Here is an 18,893-nt window from a genome sequence, read left to right as displayed (position 1 = left end):
ATTTTTATTTATTTGAGAGAGAGAGAGAGTGAGCACAAGTGAGGGGAGGGGCATAGGGGGAGAGAGAGGGAGAGAATCCCAAGCCAACTCCATGCTGAATGAGGAGCCTGATGCAGGGCTCTGTCTCATGTGATCCCAAGATCATGACCTGAGCCAAAATCAAGAGTGGGACACTTAACTGACTGAGCCACCCAGGCGCCCCTTATGGTTGCTTTCTATATCTACTGTTCTTAACCTCAATATTTTTTCACCTAACACTGTATCTTGGAAATATATCTTCTCTTGCCAAATAAATCTCTATTTAGGTTGTCTCCAGACCTTTGCTATTACAAGCAATATATTATATGTACACTATTCTGACCACATTTAAGCATATATATAGACACATTTATGGAAATAGAATTGGGAAGTGAAAGAATATATGTGTTTTATGTTTTGATATTGTCAAATTGTTCTCCTTAGTGTCGTACCGATTTACACTCATATCAGCAATAGATAATTATTTATTTCCCCCACCAATTCTAGGTGTTATCAAGCTTTTTATATCAATTACTTAACACAGAGCTCAAAAAGAAAAAAAACCCTTTCAAACTCTCTTAAATGGTTCTAAATAACTCTTTCTTTCTTTAATAAAAATCAGATTTTTCCACAAAGCATGAGACTATTTTAAAAACCTCAGGAAAAAGAAAACTTTGAATATTTTAGGTACTCCTAACAACCAGAAACTTAGGTATAAGCATACAATTCTTTTTTGTGTTTACTTTTACAGGTGTCCCCTGGAATTTCACATTTAATGTGAAGTTTTATCCACCTGACCCAGCACAGTTAACAGAAGATATAACAAGGTAAATAATTTATTAATAGTTAAATATATAATAAGTAATTCTCATTAGCATGAGCTCTGGGAATTTTTCTATTTAGAACTGAAGAAAAATGATGTGCTATTAAACTTAGGAAGGTAAGCATCTGGTCACTTCAAGGCAAGTTTGTAAATAAGTGAGCCTGAAAGCCTCATATATCTGTGACGTGCCTGGAGGAAATTGGCAGGGGAATTAACCTTGCTTATCATGGGTACGATGCCAAGCTGTGTACAGGGCACCTATAAACCACACGCCCTCCAAAGGGCAAGACAAAAATATAAGTGGTAAAATAGCTCTACTACTTTCTCTTTTTAATACTCCTTCCCTACCTTGTTTTCTGGTATCGGTCTGAAGTCTGAATTATTATTTCATGCGTGTGTTATTATTTCTTCTGATCTCTCTTTTAAAGTGTATGATTAGGTCCATAATCCTCACGAACTGAATCTTCCCCAGTAATTTTTAAGCCCACTTAATTTATGAAATAAATCTTGTACTCTTTGAAAACAACTTCCTGATTTTAGGAAAGTGGCCTTTATTGGGTTCTGTATAAATATTAATTTAAAAAAAGAAATTGGAAAAGCAGTATATTGTAAAGGATGCTACTATACATATTTATATCCATAACACCTTGCATGGATTCTTATACGTCGTAGGTGCTTGGCAAATGTTCGTTAAATGGAATTGTTGGTTGCTGAGAAACTGCTTTCTAATTCTGATTTTCCTGTCCACTGTTTGACTTGGGACATATATACAGTCTCTGTACCTCAGTTTTCAGATCTCTCAAAATAAGGGAGTAGCCTAAGTAAACTCTAAGTCTGATTGTTAAGTACGGTAATTTCAAAAAAATTATTCTTTGTCTAGTTAATCCTTAGTACATGCTTAAAGTTGAGATGCCATTTCTGCCTGAAAGAAAATTGTTTTGGTTATTTCTTTTTCTCAGGTAATATTTGTCTCTTAGAGTTGCTTCTTGTTCCTCTTTCTTCATGGAGGTTATATATAAAACAAAACAAATCCCTTAGGTTCTTGCTAATTACCTACATTTTAGAGGACTTTAAGATCCGTGTGATTTGGTTGGCATTTCTCTTTTTAAAAAAAAAACATGTATATAGTGACTAATCGTAGACAGCAAAAGCGATTCTTTTTTTTTTTTTTAAAGATTTTATTTATTTATTTGACAGAGATAGGAACAGCCAGCGAGAGAGGGAACACAAGCAGGGGGAGTGGGAGAGGGAGAAGCAGGCTCCCAGCGGAGGAGCCTGATGTGGGGCTCGATCCCACAACGCCGGGATCACGCCCTGAGCCGAAGGCAGACGCTTAACCGCTGTGCCACCCAGGCGCCCCTCAAAAGCGATTCTTGATACCTACACTATTCAACATCTTATTATGGTCAAAACGAGGACATAATTCTAATCAATGCAGGAATTTTCAGTTTCATCATATCTCCCAGCTTTCCTGTTTGGTAAAACAGTCTGTATTGGTCAACTCAGCTAGAAAAAGTGCTAAGGAGGTCAGGATCATTGGTGTAAATGGGATGCTGACAGAGGTGAGTGTCTAACGGATGTAGGGGCACTCCGTTTGTTCTACTGAATAGTTTGAACCCCAGTCTGAATCCCTGATAATTTAGCACATGGGTGGAATCAGTCTTACGGGATGATAGCGTGTGGAAGGCTACATGCAACTTAGCCCATCTTGAAGGGAAAAGAACTGAAACTGTTCATACCCTAGTAAAAAATGTGTCAATAATGTCATCTTTATATACGAAGGACAGTATCTACACGTTTGGCAAAGCAGCATGATAGAAAGAGTCCAATTTTGGAGCCAAACAGCCTTTATTACTGTATGACATTGAGCAAGCTTAGTCTTTGAAGCTGCCTCCCTATCTGTAATCTGGTAATGATACCCACTTCGCAAGTTTTTTCATGAAAATTAGTTGAGATAATTTATGTGGATATGGTACTTAATGTACTCAATAAAATATTAATTTACCTTCTTCAGACTTTTCCCAACTTTACCTCTTTTCTTTCTTCCTTTTTTGTTTTTGAGATACAATTGATATATACCATTGTATTAATTTCAGGTGTGCAACATAATGATTCAATAATTGCATATGTTATGAAATGATTACCGCAATAAGTCTAGTTCACAACTGTCACCATATATAATTACAAAAATGGTTTTCCTGGTGATGAGAACTTTTAAGATCTACTCTCTTAGAGTAGAACTTCCTCTTTTTAAATTGCCTTCGGAACAATTGCCTTGTTGTTGGTTTCTTTTTCAACATTTTACATGGAAAAATTCTAAACACACAGAAAAGTAAAAATAATAGTATGATGAACGATCATATAGCCACTACCTAGATTGAGCAGTTATTAATATTACCTCATATTTATTTAATCTCTCTTGTTTTTCTCCCTCCTTCTCTCCCTCTCACTCCCCTTTTCTTCCCCTTTCTCTATATCTTGTTTTTGTTGTTGCTGACATGGTGACATTTTTTTCTCTTTTGGCCATAGATATTATTTATGCCTTCAGCTTCGGCAGGACATAGTGGCAGGACGTCTGCCCTGCTCTTTTGCAACTTTAGCATTATTAGGTTCGTACACCATCCAGTCTGAGCTGGGTGACTATGACCCAGAACTTCACGGTGCCGATTATGTTAGTGATTTTAAACTGGCCCCAAATCAGACAAAGGAACTTGAAGAGAAGGTCATGGAACTGCATAAGTCATACAGGTAAATACGTCTCCAGGGTTTTTTCTGTGTTTGTTTTGGCAGTAAGTTTAAACTGTTGGCCTGGTTTTGATTCAGTGTTTGCCTTAGAGGGGATGTGGTGCTGTGGAGTCAGCTCGGGCCCCTCCAGTGTTCCACTTCGAGCAAGTCGTGTAAGCCTTCCGAACCTCAGTTTTCTCATCAGAGTAACGGGTGTTGTGTTGAAGGATAAAAACTGAATGAGGTCATAGGTGTAAAGCACTAAGCACTGTTTCTGGCACATCGTAGGTGCTCAATAAATGTTAGCTATTATTGCCTTACCTGTTTTTTTTTCAGATTTTAAGCTTATTATGCTGTATTAGGTACTTTAAGATCCTTAAAGCAAGGGTTCTTAGGATCTGTGTACATGGATAGACTTCAGAGGACCCATGAAACCCCTGAGGTATTTATTGAATTCAGTGCTTTTTTCCATGGAAATAATTGGTGATGTTGGAAGGTGTCACAACAGAGTGATCCAAACCAAGGGCATATGGTCACACTGAGCTGGGTTGGGATCTTGGCTCAGCTTGGTCCTGGCCTTGTGACCTTGAGTTATTCACTTAACCGCTCTGAGCCTCAGGTTCCTTATAAGTCTGAATGAGCTTATTAGCTCAGAGGAAATAGGGTGATGGATAGGATTAGAAAAGGTATCATGTGGAAGAACTTTTTTTTTTAAAGATTTTATTTATTTATTTGTCAGAGAGAGAGAGTGAGTGAGCACAAGCAGTGGGGAGCAGCAGGCAGAGGGAGAAGCAGGCTCCCCGATGAGCAAGGGCCCGATGTGGGTCTCAATCCCAGGACCCCAGGATCATGATGTGAGCCGAAGGCAGATGCTTAACCAGCTGAGCCACCCAGGCGTCTCCGTGGAAAAGCTTAATACAATGTCTTACTCATTGTCAAAATTCAGCAAATGTTAGCTAATATTTAAGTGCCAGAATAATTTGTGTTTCTTCCTACTATACATCCCATGGTTATTTGAGTGACTTCCTAATGCTAAATTTTATAGGCTGCCTTAGCTTATTAACATGAATATCTGATGTTGGCCTTGAGTTGGTAGTACCCTGAGTTACATTAGTCTGAATTAGGAGAATCCAGCTATCTTCTAAACCAGATATTTAAAAAATTTGTAAATATGTGGAACAATGTAATTTTTTTACTACATTTTGGGAAATTATTGTTATTTTTCACACGAAAATGTTATGAATGTTAAAATATGAGCTTATTGTTATTCTTGAAAGACTTAATATGTATTTAAAATTTTTCTTAGTTTTAATTTCTAATGTAGCAAGTATTAATAGACATAAGCCACATAAAGAAAAGCTCTTTGGAGTCCTCAATAATTGTTAAGAGAGTGAAGGGATCCTAAGGTCAAAAAGTTTGAGAACCGCTGAGCTAGGAGTGAGATAGAAGCATCAGCTCTGGAATCAGCCTGTCGTACTTTGAATTCAGACTCTATTCCTTATGAACTTTTTGACTCTTAGTAAATGACTTAAGCTCTCTAAGCTTCAGTTTTCTCATCTGAAAAATAAGGGTAATGGTATGAATTTGTGATTGTTAAAAATGTGAAGTGCTTCTCATAGTGACTAGTATGTAGTGAGAGTATTTGCTAGGATAATATTTCTTTTTTTTTTTTTTTAAAGATTTTATTTATTTATTTGACAGAGATAGAGACAGGCAGTGAGAGAGGGAACACAAGCAGGGGGAGTGGGAGAGGAAGAAGCAGGCTCATAGCGGAGGAGCCTGACGTGGGGCTCGATCCCAGAACTCCGGGATCACGCCCTGAGCCGAAGGCAGACGCTTAACTGCTGTGCCACCCAGGCGCCCCTAGGATAGTATTTCTTAACCCCATTTGACAAGTGATGGATGTGAACCTGGGTTTAGAGAACCACTTTTTGGAACTTAACAGAACTTAAACCGAAATAAGTGAAATGATCTCAAAACACTGGTGGATATGGTCCAGTTGATGTTCTGTTAGGTATATGGATAGAAATTAAGCAATGATGGCTCTCCTTGACTAGAAAATGTAGAGGTGTGACACCTTGGAATTTACTTGTTCCTTTTTGGAAAGATTGGCACCATTTACAAACAGAAAGCCAAATGGAAAATTTAATTATGTTCAACACCATGGCATTTTAACTAATCCAGAGAAACTTCTGCTGCGGCAGAAGCATTTTACTATGCATTGAAAAGTACAAGCAAATATCACCCTGTTCTCAGATAAATAGAAGACTGCCTATGTACATGGAACCCTTAGTTAGTGGCCCTTTGCCCAGATAGAGACTTTGAAGTTATAATTAACACTGTAAATTTATACTAGCAAATCAAGCTTTAAAATTAATTGCCCTCCATTTATGGGTAGTAGGAAAGTATGTAAACTTGTCACTTGTCCCCCTACTTAATTATTTGAAATCTCAGTCCTTAATTAGGAGATGTAACAAACATTATTAAAAGGCTGTCATATAACATTGGAACTTACTGAATGGCTCTGTATCTGGACCCCACTTGCTCAAAATAAATACAGAGAAACTTTGTTTCAATGTCTCTTTTTAATGAGCAAGAGTTAACCAGTGCCAGAGCTCTCTGGTTAGATACTTTTGTAAGCTTTCAAGCAGTAAATTATTAGGTGGTACTGAATAAATTCTTAATGGCTTAGAGGTATCTAGCCTCCTCCCAGCTAGTTTATTATATTTCGGGAGTCTTGGAAAATCTAGGAGAAATCATGATCTTTAAAATTTTAAGTTGAAAGTAATTTAAATTTAACTTGTGGTATTAAATTTATAAAATACATGTGTTGTATTTACATATACAGTTCTGTGGGTAGTGGGATTATGAGAGATTCCCCCCCCCCCCAGTGTGGTTATACAATGAATTCATATGATTTTTATAATCAGAAAAAGCTTCCTGAAACAATTTTGTTTTGCCATTAGGTAGGGTAGAGCAAGATAGTCACCCATGCAGAGAGGCAGTCTAGCTAGGGGTATTGGGGTCTAAGCAGGATGGAGAGAGTATTCATGAGTAGGGGACCAGCCTGGCATGAGAAGTCAGAGCTCAGACAGTACGAGGAGGGTAGTCATGTGTGGAATGTGGTGGTAGTTATCAGAGGCAGAGCAGATTGAGAAAAGCATCCATGTGGGGTAAGGCCTGCATTGGCGGAGGCCGTCGCATGGGGTGGTACCTAATGCAGGGTGTTGAAGCCTGAGCCGGGTGAAGAAGATGTCCTTGAAAGGGGTAGCCTAACACCAGGAGTCAGAACCTGAGTGAGGTAAGGAGGGAATCCCTTTGTGGGGAGCAGCCCCACATGGGGGGTGGTTCAGAGTCCAATCAAGGTGAGGAGGGCATCCTGTAGGGGAGAAGTCAGTGGCAGCAATGAGAGATTGGTTATATGCAAGGTGTTGATCAAATTAGTCAATATATTAATGATAATGGTAGTCAGGTTTCTTACTGTCAGTAAAGGGAGATACACATTATGAAGAGGGAGAAACCCTGTGGTATTGCATTAAAACTGCAGGTTTCATAATATAATAAAAAAAATATTTTGAAAAACCCTGCAGGTTTCAATGCTAACTCATGATTTCTGATAGATAGACAGATAGATAGTAGGCACACACGCCTACATATACACATACATACATGCATACTAACATAATCTGACTACATTGTTTGAGAAAGGAGTGCTTAAAAAATGACAGAAATGATCAGAAGGATAAAGAATCCAGCTCGGAGAGGCTCCCACTGACCAAATCTGGGCTAATTTAAGCACCAAAATAAATAAGGAAAATAATTGATTATATTGCATTGAATAAATTGAGAATCTATGAGTCCATGCTGATATAAATGAATAAATTCAAAGTTTGATAAGGAATGGGATATTCAAAAGGTTTCAGAATATATCCCCACAGGGATCCCTGGGTGGCTCAGTCGGTTAAGTGTCTGCCTTTGGCTCAGGTCATGATCCCAGGGTCCTGAGATTGAGCCCTGCGTCAGGTTCCCTGCTCAGCGGGGAGCCTGCTTCTCTCTCTGCCTGCTGCTCCCCATGCTTGTGCTCTCTCTCATTCTTTCTCTCAAATAAATAAATAAATAAATAAATAAATAAATAAATAAATAAAATCTTTTAAAAAATACATTCCCACAATCTGATTATTAATTACAAAGAGATAAATAGGAACTGCACAGAAGAGAAGCCTGGCAGACATCAGTGATCAAACTGAACATTATCCACGAAGGAACGAATTGAAATTGTGCACCTCCCACCTGATAGGGTGCGGTGAGACCACGGAGCCACTTTTGTGCTATTCCTGTCAAAGATGCAAAACCTGAATCAGCTCATGGAGAAACATCAGACCCAAATTGGGGTGTATTCTGTAGAGTAACTGGCCTGTAATCCTCAAAAGGTCAAGATGACGAAAGTCAAAGAAAGATTAAGGAACTGTTACAGACTGAAGAAGACCAGAGGCATGAACTAAATGAAATTCATGATGCTAACTAATCTGGGCCTTTCTACTATACAGAGCATTTTCTAAACAACTGGCTAAACTTGAGTGGGGTCTGAGGATAAGATAGCAGTAATGTATTAATATTTATTCCCTGCTTTTGACAGTTGTGTTGAGGTTATATAGGAGAATGTCCTTGTTTGTAGGAATTACACATTAAAGTGTTGGGAGTGATGGGTCCTTCGGTTGACAGTTCGCTCTCAGATAGTTGAGGAAAAAATGATTTGCATTGTAGGTAACTTCTACATTTAAGCGTTTCAAATATCAGCCAAACTTCAAATACAAGCATTATTTTCAACTAAAAAGGAAATTCATAGGTTTTTTTTTTAAGATTTTATTTATTTATTTGACAGAGAGAGACAGCGAGAGAGGGAACACAAGCACGGGGAGTGTGAGAGGGAGAAGCAGGCTTCCCGCCAAGCAGGGAGAGCGATGCGGGGCTCGATCCCAGGACCCTGGGATCATGACCTGAGCCAAAGGCAGACGCTTAATGGCTGAGCCACCCAGGCGCCCTGGAATTTCATAGTTTTAAAGTTAAAGATCTCTTCTTACTACCTGCCCTTAATACAATCTTATTTATTTATTTATTTATTTATTTATTTATTTATTTATTTATTTATTTATAGTACATAGTTATTTAAGTAATCTTCACCCAACGTGGGGTTGAACTCACAGCCCCAAGATCAAGAGTTGCATGCTCTTCTAACTGAGCCAGTCAGTTGCTCCTGCCCTTAATACAATTTTAAAGTGTGCTTATGTAGAGAAGCATTTAAATACATAGCTTGAAGCTTAAATCTGTGTTTAAATTGACCCCATTAATGTCCTTTGGAGTTGGAGGAGTAACTATGGAAAAGATTTTATCATGGTTGCCTCATTTAATGTTTTAAAATTTGTCTTCAAGTTCAGGTGATCAAAATTTTTCTCTATTACGAATTGTGTATAGATGTCCCACTGTTACTATCATCAGAAACTTAAAGTTTCTGGGGTGCCTGAGTGGCTCAGTCGGTTGAGTGGGTGACCCTTGATTTCAGCTCAGGTCATGATCTCAGGATCATGGGGTCAATCCCCAAGTCGTCTCCGCACTCAGTAGTGAGTCTGTTTGGGATTCTCTCCTCTCCCTCTGCCCCTCCCTCCCTGCTCACACACTCTCTCTCTCAAATAAATAAATCTTTAAAATTTGAAAAAAGAAACTTAAAGTTGCAATAATAATAAACATTTATATTTTGCAGAGCAGTTTAACAACGATTATCTCATTTTACCCTACATAGTCACATTCATTCATTCAGCAAAGATAAAAAAGTCATTGCCTATCCTAGTCTCTGGAATTAGGTATTATCATGGATCTTATTTTATAAGTAAGGAGATTGAGGGAGACACCAGGTCACTACTCTTAAGTGCAGGAGGCTTGAGTAATGTGACTTGAAGTCCTGACTGAAGCCTGCTGCCTTAAACTTAAGAGTCACAACTTGCCCATGACTATATGACCCCTCGGGGCCTATTTCTTCATCAGCAAAATCAAAATGTTGGATTCTATAATCTTCAATCTCCATTCCACCTTCAAAATCCTAAAATTGAAGCCATTGATAATAGTAACAACAACAAAAACTATAGAATGATTGGGAGTGACCTTAAATAGAAAAGTATATAACTTTATATGGAAAAAAAAAAACCTATGAAACTTTCCTGAGATGCTTTTTTTTTTTTAAGTTTTTATTTATTTGAGAGGGAGAAAGAGAAAAGGGCCAGAGTGAGAATCCCAAGCTGACTCCACGCTGAGCACAGAACCTGTCATGGGGCTCGATCCCCCAACCATGAGATCATGACCCGAGCTGAAACCAAGAATCAGTCTCACAACCAACTGAGCCACCCAGGCACCCTGTTCCTGGGATGTTTTTAGTGACTTGAATACACAGACTTGCATATGTGTTAATTTTCCCATTCTCCTTTTTTGGTGGGTGTTCAATTTTGTGTCTACTAAATAGAACTCAGGTGTGATGATTTAGTGCTTGCAGAAAAAAAGTTTATTTGGGGAGGCTGAGTCATTAACAAATCTGCAGAGTGTCTCCTGAGATTTTGCTTGTTCCAAGGAGCCCTTTGTTCTTTTTAATGAGGGTAAAGACAGATGGGTTTAGAAGAGTGTCTTCTGTTAAATGAATAGGCCACTGTTGCTTTGTTTAGTTTAAGGCAGTCCTCTGGGGAAACAGGCATTTACACCGTTTTTCTTTGGGGGTGTGGCAGCATTATTGTTAGTATGAAGTTATATTTGATCGGCCTGAATTGTGCAGCACTAGGAGTGATATCTTTTTCTTCAGAGCTCAACATAACAGCTCGTGAGCACTTCTCCAGAGTGGGGAAAGTTATAAAGAAGAAGGCAAGACCATCACAATGAGCAATTAGACAGCGAGACTGATTGTTTTCAAACAAATCTAATTCATTATATGCCTAGTAATGAAGACATCTTAATAACAGAGAAAGCAGCCCCCTTATCTACATGCTTCTATTAACCAATTTATTTTGTTTAGATTAGTGGGCAGGACACCATCTGTTACCAGAAAATTTCTTTTCATCGAGCCTGCCCCCATTAAGGGCCTCCAGTTAAGTAACTTCAGCTGCCCTCCTGTTTAATTTCCATAATAATTCAGAGTATGGAAAGAAGAAGGCAGCTAAGAGGATATTGTAAATTGTACCATGCCCTCAGAGGATTTAATTTGGTCACCTCCTTGGCAAGAGAAATTAGTGGGAGGAGTTTGTGTGTATTAGAGAAAAAGGCTGAGGAGAGGGAAGGGTAGAACTGATGGTGTGTGAGGCAGCCTTAAGGATATTTCTTAAAACCTTTTATTTCTAATAGTTTTTTGGTGACTTTGTTTTTCTCCAAGATCTCTTTTTACTAAGACGTGCTTCGACGATTCAGACACAGGTAGTGATAGAAATCCTTTTCCCTAATATTTTACTTTCAGGACTATGAAATATATCCATATACATATTGGTATATGTATATATATTTGTTTATTTATATGAAGTGTAACTAATACACAATTGTGATTATTGTAAAAGTTGGCATTGGGTGCTGAATTTCTAATTTTTATTCTACCAAAGGTCCATGACTCCAGCTCAAGCTGACCTGGAATTTCTTGAGAATGCCAAAAAGTTGTCTATGTATGGTGTTGACCTTCATAAAGCCAAGGTAACGAATGATATCTTTGGCCTTTATTAATATACATGTATCAGACCTGGGTCATGTAATACTTGCTGCCAACTTTTATCTGGGGTATTATAAAACATTCAAAAGAGGGAGTTCTTGTTAGAATTTTAAGTGTATGAGTTGCCCCTTTGCAGTCCCCCTGTCAGAATGGAATTTCACATCGAAGCCCCTGTAAGGATCAAAGATATTTCACCTAGAGCAGAAGTGATATTTTCCTAAAATGCAGACGCATTTGAAAATATAGAGGGGCAGCAAGGCATGTTTCACAGCCAACATCACCTACGTCAGAACACTGGGGCATTTATTAAGTATGTAGATTCTCAAGGTCCTCCCAGATGTACTGAATTACTTTGGACAAGGCACTAGATCTCCAAGTTGAATGAACATGTCAAATTACTCTCATTCACACCTGAATCTGAGAACCATTGGCCTAAGGTAGTGGTTCTCGAAGTGTGGTCTCCTAACCAGCATTTAGCAGCATCCAGGAACTTGTTAGAAATGCACATTTCCGGCCCCATCCCAGACTTACTGAAGCAGAAATGCTGCAGGTGGAGCCCAGCAATCTGATTTCACACTTTTTCCAGGTGATTCTAACACACATGCGATGAACCACAGTGGTTCATTTGGAAACTCCTGGGTTAGGGAATTGGAAACTTGAGCTTTAATCCTAGTTCTAATACAACCTAAGAGAATAAACTCAAGGGAAGTTGCTTGACTTCCCTCATCTTTACCTACTGAAGTAGCCGGGGGTGGCTGCGGGGTGTGTGCGAGGAGTTTGTGAGGGAACGGGCTCAAGGGATGACGCGAGGTTCATTTAGAGGAACTTAACTAGGGTGTACGATGAGGGCACTCAAAACCATGTCCAGTGAGAAAGCAAAGGATTAGGGGAGACTTAGCCCATAGAAGAGAAGGTTTAGGGAAGACGTAAACCTGTCTTTATGTATTTGAATGATTGCTCTGTGAAGTAGAGATTTTACTATGGCTCCAGATACAAAACTAGAGCTAGTAAGATGGAAATTACAGGGAAATACCGTTCAGCATAGTTGGACAAATTGCCTAACAGTCAGAGCTTTTCTAAGATGGAATGGGCCCCCGGCTACCATAGTAATTATTTCGTGCCTACAGCATGAAAGGTCCTGTTAGTCCAGTCAGACACCAGGTGTCTGAATGTCCTTCTTTCTAAATTCCCAGCAAGCAGTTATTCTACCTATCCTGGAATAGCTCTAGTGACAGAATGCTCACTACCTTCTATTCCAGGATAGGTAGAAAAATCACTTGGTAGGAATGTAGAAAAAAGGACATTCAAACATTTGGTGTGTGATTGGACTAACAGGACCTTTCATGCTTTCCCCACCCTGAATAGCTGATACCTGAAGATTCTTCCTTATTAGATTCTGTTAAATCTAATAAAATTTCATTGCATGTTCGTGGTTTTTCTTGAAATGTTGCTCTGGATTGTTTCGGCCTGGATGCTTCTGTGAATCTCTAAAGTAGGTGGTAGAAAGATCAGAGCTGAAATTGTTTGGTTTTGCTTCTCAGTTCCTGCTGTGGCTGGTGTCGATGCAGTAATGATCAGGAATAGATGAAGAAGTCAAGCATCATGTTCCTGTCCTAAATGTTGTAAAGCAAACTGTTTCTCCAAAACATATAATTGAGAGAGATATAGTTGTCCCCACAGGCTTTAAGAATTTAAGAGGGTGTCTTCTGGGAAATTCTCAGTTATATAGTCATTGAGTTAGAGCTGTTAATAATTTTTACTTCTCCGTTGTGTTTGTACATAACACGTATAGGCACTAACATGTTTCTCTATACTCAATTTGGGAAAAAGAATAGTCAAGAAACATTTAACTCTGGGTTTTGATTACCTATCTAAATAGTCGTTGGTAGAGATTTACTCAGGTGAAATTTATTTTCATTATTAGCAGACACAGATGATTAACGTTATATATTTAATTTTTTTTTTAAAGATTTTTTTTTTATTTATTTATGTGACAGAGAGACAGCCAGCGAGAGAGGGAACACAGCAGGGGGAGTGGGAGAGGAAGAAGCAGGCTCATAGCGGAGGAGCCCGATGTGGGACTCGATCCCGGTACGCCGGGATCACGCCCTGAGCCGAAGGCAGACGCTTTAACGACTGCGCTACCCAGGCGCCCCTATATATTTAATTTTTAAAAATTACTAAGGAGACATAGAAATGTGCCTTTATCTTGCTGTTCCTTCTTGACTTTGGGATAATAGTTATAATTTAATATATTTTACATCAATAATTACAAGAGTCTGAGATTCTCTCATCCTGAGTTTATACAGGGATAGAGTCAACTCCTTTACTTATGATTTTTGGATGAATGACCACATTATCGTAAAAAATCATAACTGGGCATGTATATTCGATAGTAGACATAACCCTCAGCCCTAGCCTCCAGAAGTCATGTGGTCTACAGACTTAAACCTACATGTATAGGACACCGGTAGCTACTATAGCCACTATAGTAATTATTTACTGACCTGATAGTGACAGGTTTGAGTATTTTAGAACTGGGAGACCAAAATGAGAACAAATGTTTACCCTAGAATTTTCATATACAGACAGGCACGGTAAATGCAGGTGAGCGTCTCTTTTGGGATTATTAAGGAACACCTTTTTGGAAGACACAGGCTCAGTTTTATGGGAGAAGTGTTGGAAAGTTAGATGAGGTGCAAGCCCAGTGACATTTCACGATGGCTCTGGGGGTGGCAGTGATGGCTGCACTGCTTCTCCTAGGAGTCAGTTCGTATATGTCCATGTTTCTTGGACAAGTGAAGAGCAGATGTTCACTTACAGTGGTAGAGTAACATTTAATATTTATTAAATATTTATTAAATATTTAATAAATATTTAATATTTAATAAAACTCAATAGTCCCATGGATTAGGATTGTAAGGTTAAGCTTTACTTTTTAACGTATGCTTTGTTAAGTGTTTTTGGTTATCGATATCTTCAGTTTATCAAATGATAGTCAGCCATGTGTTAAGCACTTTGCTGAAGACTGAACTGCTAGCACTTTTCTTTTTCAGGACTTGGAAGGAGTGGATATTATCCTAGGTGTCTGCTCTAGTGGCCTTCTGGTTTATAAAGATAAGCTGAGAATTAATCGCTTTCCTTGGCCCAAAGTTCTGAAGATTTCTTACAAACGTAGCAGCTTTTTCATCAAGATCCGTCCTGGAGAGGTACAGCATGCATGCTTCTTTCCTCCTGAATCAAGCATGGACCGTGTTGAAAACATCTCTTCATTCTTGTTTTTCTTATTACGTCGTCTAAGACATCTGTCTGTAGCTAACTGTTCAGGAGCTGGTAATTCTGTTTTCTAAATTAATCAGCCCATAATGCTGCTTGTCTTCCTTACTACTGATGTTCTGGACATTTCTCTTTATGTAAGTAAATATACCATGGCCAGAAGTTAATCTTGGATTGCTAAACTTGTTCTTTGTTTACTCCAGGTAAAACCTTGATGGAAAAATATTTGTAACTATTTAAAAATTAAGTAGCAGGAGATTTTAATATTGTGGGGTTAAGATAGTCATGTTTTGCACCACCAACACCTTACCACATGTAATTAAGATTTATTTGTATGCGTAGCTTCTACTAGTTACTAAGAATGTGTTCTAGGTCAAGTTCTAGATTTTTAATAGATTGGATGTTCCACTTTGTACCAGACAACTCCGTTATTAGTTGGCGTTCAGGATTTAGAATATACTAATGCTGACCAAACTTAACTTGTACATGAAGGAGCCATCATGGCACAGTGGAAAATTATTTAAGTCGAAATTAAAAAAAGTTCTAGCTCCTACTCTGCCTCTGCCACTACTAAGCAAAATACCCAGGACAAATCTAGGGCTCAGCTTCCTTATCATTCAAGTGGGATAATACCTTCTCTGTCACAGTTGATATGAAGATCAAATCAGATGACAGCTGTAAAAGCTCTAAAGAAGAAAGCACTGCACTAATGCAGTGTGGCTTTTTTTGTGTGTGTATCACCATCTGCTGGTGGAAAATGGCTCATTATTTTAGCTTGGAAATACTAGATGTGCAGCCTTAAGAATCTTGGATAAGCTCAATGAAGCATTTATATAATACCATCATTATTTACCTGTGCCTAGCAAAGAGGAGTTCCCTCAAGTGTTTCAAATCTAAGAGGCATTCAGTCACCAAGTATTTATTGATTGAGGGCTTTCTTTGTGCCAGGTACTATTCTAGGATCTAGGAGTATAGAAAATTTATACACACGCACACACATACACACAAATAACTATGATAAAGGAACTCCTTGGTTTTTTTGAATGTCAACTATACGATACGTACTGAAACACAGAATTCTTATTGAAGAAGACAATTAGGAACAACAGTAGGATTTTGAGAAGTGCAGTGTTCTGTCTACAGAGGGTGATAACAGCAGTAGCATGGTATAGCAGAAACCACGAAGATCTGGTTCTGCCACTTGATAGCCATGAGCCTGAACAAATAGCTTCTCTGATCTTAGTTTCTACATGTGTAAATATATAGATGACACTATCTAATCATAGTGTTATTGGCAATACTAGGAACTAAATATAAATGTCAGTTTATTTTTATCTTATGAAGTATGCGTAAGGCAGAAACACAGAAGCAAAAGACTAGCAGAACAGTTTTTCGCATCCTTGGCAGGTTATGATTTGCTTCAGTCAAAGAGGTCTTCAGATAAATTAGTGGTCAATCAAAGGAAAAAAAGAGAAAACATTTAATAATTCAGGAATCTGGTTTGGGCCAAAATCTTAACTCCTATTACTAAAAACAATTGCGTGATAGTACTGATTGATTGGAGGAATCACGTTATCCCATTCCCTGATCATATTGTGGTCAAGTATCCCAAATGTAGACTGTGACCAAGGAAAAGTAGTGTCCGGACAGTCCAAAGGTCACTTAATTATGTCTCAGAAAATGTGCAGTGTGTGCGTGTGTGTGCGTGTGTGCGTGTGTGTGTGTGTGTGTGTGTGTGTTGTGTCGTGTCTGTAGGGGGCGTGGGTTCTGAACAAAATAAGATGCAAATATAAGATGCACCTCCTGGTTTCTCTGCTGTGGAAAAAGCCACCTTAAGTGAGTAGATCTCTTTCAGTAACTAAGAAAAAATTTCAGTTTCTTAGACTAGTAACATTCGTTTCATTTGTAATATCCTCTTCTGTAACACCATGTTTCTATGGTACCGGATCACGTTAGTCAAATAATCATGTTTCATGTTTATTCGCGTTTTTATAGCAAGAACAATATGAGAGTACCATTGGATTCAAACTTCCCAGTTACCGAGCAGCTAAGAAGTTATGGAAAGTCTGTGTTGAGCATCACACTTTTTTCAGGTATTGTTCTCACTTCAGTATTTTTCAAGGATAAATTATTTATGCATGTTTCTATTTTAAACCTGCTATTGAAATTCCCTTCTTTGTATGGCTGGCATTCTTTTATTTAGCTCAGGTGAGATCATCTTAAGCAAGACAAAATAAATCCAGTTCTCCCTTGGATTGAAAAATATGCCTTAACATTCCCAGAGCACCTTTCTGTGGGTGGTAGAAGAAGAACAGAAGGGAGGGAAAAGGAATCTGTGTTCACTAGGGGCTCTGTGATCATCTTAATGGAGCTAAAATCAGTCTGTGAGGGGGAAGTACCCTGACTTACCTCCACAGGGAATTTCTTGAAGCAATGCTTAACTACTTTCTGTGCGGCTGTTATATTAGAAGGTTAAAGGTAGGAAGCTGATTGTTGTCTTGGCTCTGATCAGCCCCAGAAAAGAGGCACAGAGAACCATCTTTTGAAGCCCAATTGCATCAGATGATCTGAAGACAGGAGAAAGTTTCATCTGCTTTGGTTTTCAAGAGGCCATGTCATTAACTCCTTGTATTCATCTACCAAACATTTTCTTTGTGCTTACCCTTTGTGTAGGCACTGTAGCAGGCATTGAGAGTGTACCACAAGATAGTTCTAGTCCCTGTCCTGAGGGAACAATCACACTAGCAGAGGAGACAGCCTTTAGACAAGTAATCGCCGCACTGAAAGGAGAACCAGCTAGTTGCTGTCAGCTTGCCTTTTAAAGAAAACTTTCTTTATTATAATTGCATACATGGTAATAGTAAGAAGGTGGTATAATGAACTACCCGGTACCTATACCCAGCTTCAGTAATATCACCCCAAGGCCAGTCTTGTTTCATCTGTTTCCTTACCCATTCCTTTCCACTCCTTCCCAGAGTATTTTGAAGCAAATCCCAGATCTCATGTCATGTCATTTGTAAATAAACTTGGCTCTTTACGAATGGCTCTCAAGAGAGATAACCATAATACCTTTTACTTTTCTTTGTATTTTCACATCATACTTAGCCCTATAGCACAGTAGACAGGAAGAAAAGTCAGGGAAAATAACATTTTAGTTCTCATTTCACAATAAACATAAAGATATACTTCATAACCAATTAAAGAATCTTAATTATTGGGATTGAGATACTTCTTTATGTTTTTATCATCCTCTTCTTTAAAATCAAACTAAGAAAATAGAGTTTTTAAAAAGGAGGAGGGCGGGGCACCTGGGTGACTCATTTGGTTGAGCATCTGACTCTTGGTTTCAGCTCAGGTCATGATCTCATGGGTTGTGGGATCGAGTCCCATAGGGGGGCTCCACGCTCAGCAGGAAGTCTTGAGATTCTCTTCCTCTGCCCCTCCTTCCACTTACACGTGCTTGTGCTCTCTCTCTCAAATAAATAAATAAATAAATAAATAAATAAATAAATAAATCTTTAAAAAAAATAAAAGGGTACAGGTCAGAAAGAGTTTTTTGAATGTTTAATATGTATGGTATAGATTTCAACTACAGCCCAAAGTATTTACTTGTAGGACAGCATGTTTAAATCTGTTTTATCAAAATAAGAGACTGTATTAATGTGTGATGTTCATCACACAAAAGAAAGTAAATATTTGCTGAATTAAAATAAACTATCCCAGAGGGAAAAAGTACTCTCTTTTTGGTAGTATTTGATGTAACAATTTATGTATTTATTCAGCAAACATTTATTGAGTGGCAAATTAATGCCAGGCACTGTGCCAGGAGTGAAAACACAAAGGTAAATAAATCATAGTCTCTATCCTTTACCCGTAGAGAGCTCACAGCCTTGTAGTGAGACTACCACCTAGATTGTTTCGGGTCAGTGCAGTAAATGCCGTGGCAAAAGAGATTACAGGGTAGAAAGAAGATAGGGTTCCTAACCTAACCTAGTAAATACGTTAACAGGCACTAATTGAGTTTGGAGTGCATTTGACAAAATTATTTTAATAGAGTGGAAAAAGTGCTCTGGGCTTGGACCCTGTTATTGTCTAATCTTTTACCAGCTATGTGATCTTAAAGCACTAACTTCTTCTAGGAAGTGCAGTTTCTTATACCTGTAAAATGATGAAGATATTACATGGATGTAATGAAAATATTACAGTGCTATAAAAGCATTTTGGAACCCATAAGGCCCTACCTCTAGGGATATATGATGATATTATTAATATAGGCTACAATGAAATTATACTTCGAGAAATGATGTAGAATTAAAATAATGA

General features: G+C 38.3%; 1 protein-coding gene across 11 annotated transcripts in view; it reads left to right on the top strand.

The window, feature by feature from the left end:
• The window catches only part of EPB41 (erythrocyte membrane protein band 4.1), a 189,843-nt gene that overhangs the window by 111,039 nt on the left and 59,911 nt on the right, over positions 1-18,893 (top strand). For all 11 annotated transcript variants that reach the window (XM_045782662.2, XM_045782668.2, XM_045782673.2 and 8 more), the window contains exons 6-10: positions 770-845; positions 3,371-3,589; positions 11,191-11,278; positions 14,351-14,503; positions 16,566-16,663. In XM_045782662.2, coding sequence (XP_045638618.1) covers positions 770-845; positions 3,371-3,589; positions 11,191-11,278; positions 14,351-14,503; positions 16,566-16,663 — 634 coding nt within the window. The remainder of the gene's footprint in view (positions 1-769; positions 846-3,370; positions 3,590-11,190; positions 11,279-14,350; positions 14,504-16,565; positions 16,664-18,893) is intronic.

Source organism: Ursus americanus, chromosome 33, assembly GCF_024610735.1.
Source record: "Ursus americanus isolate L20-20 chromosome 33, mUrsAme1.1.p, whole genome shotgun sequence".
Lineage (NCBI taxonomy): Eukaryota > Metazoa > Chordata > Mammalia > Carnivora > Ursidae > Ursus > Ursus americanus.
Note: the sequence above shows the minus strand (reverse complement) of the source record. Positions and strands in the feature narration are given on the sequence as shown.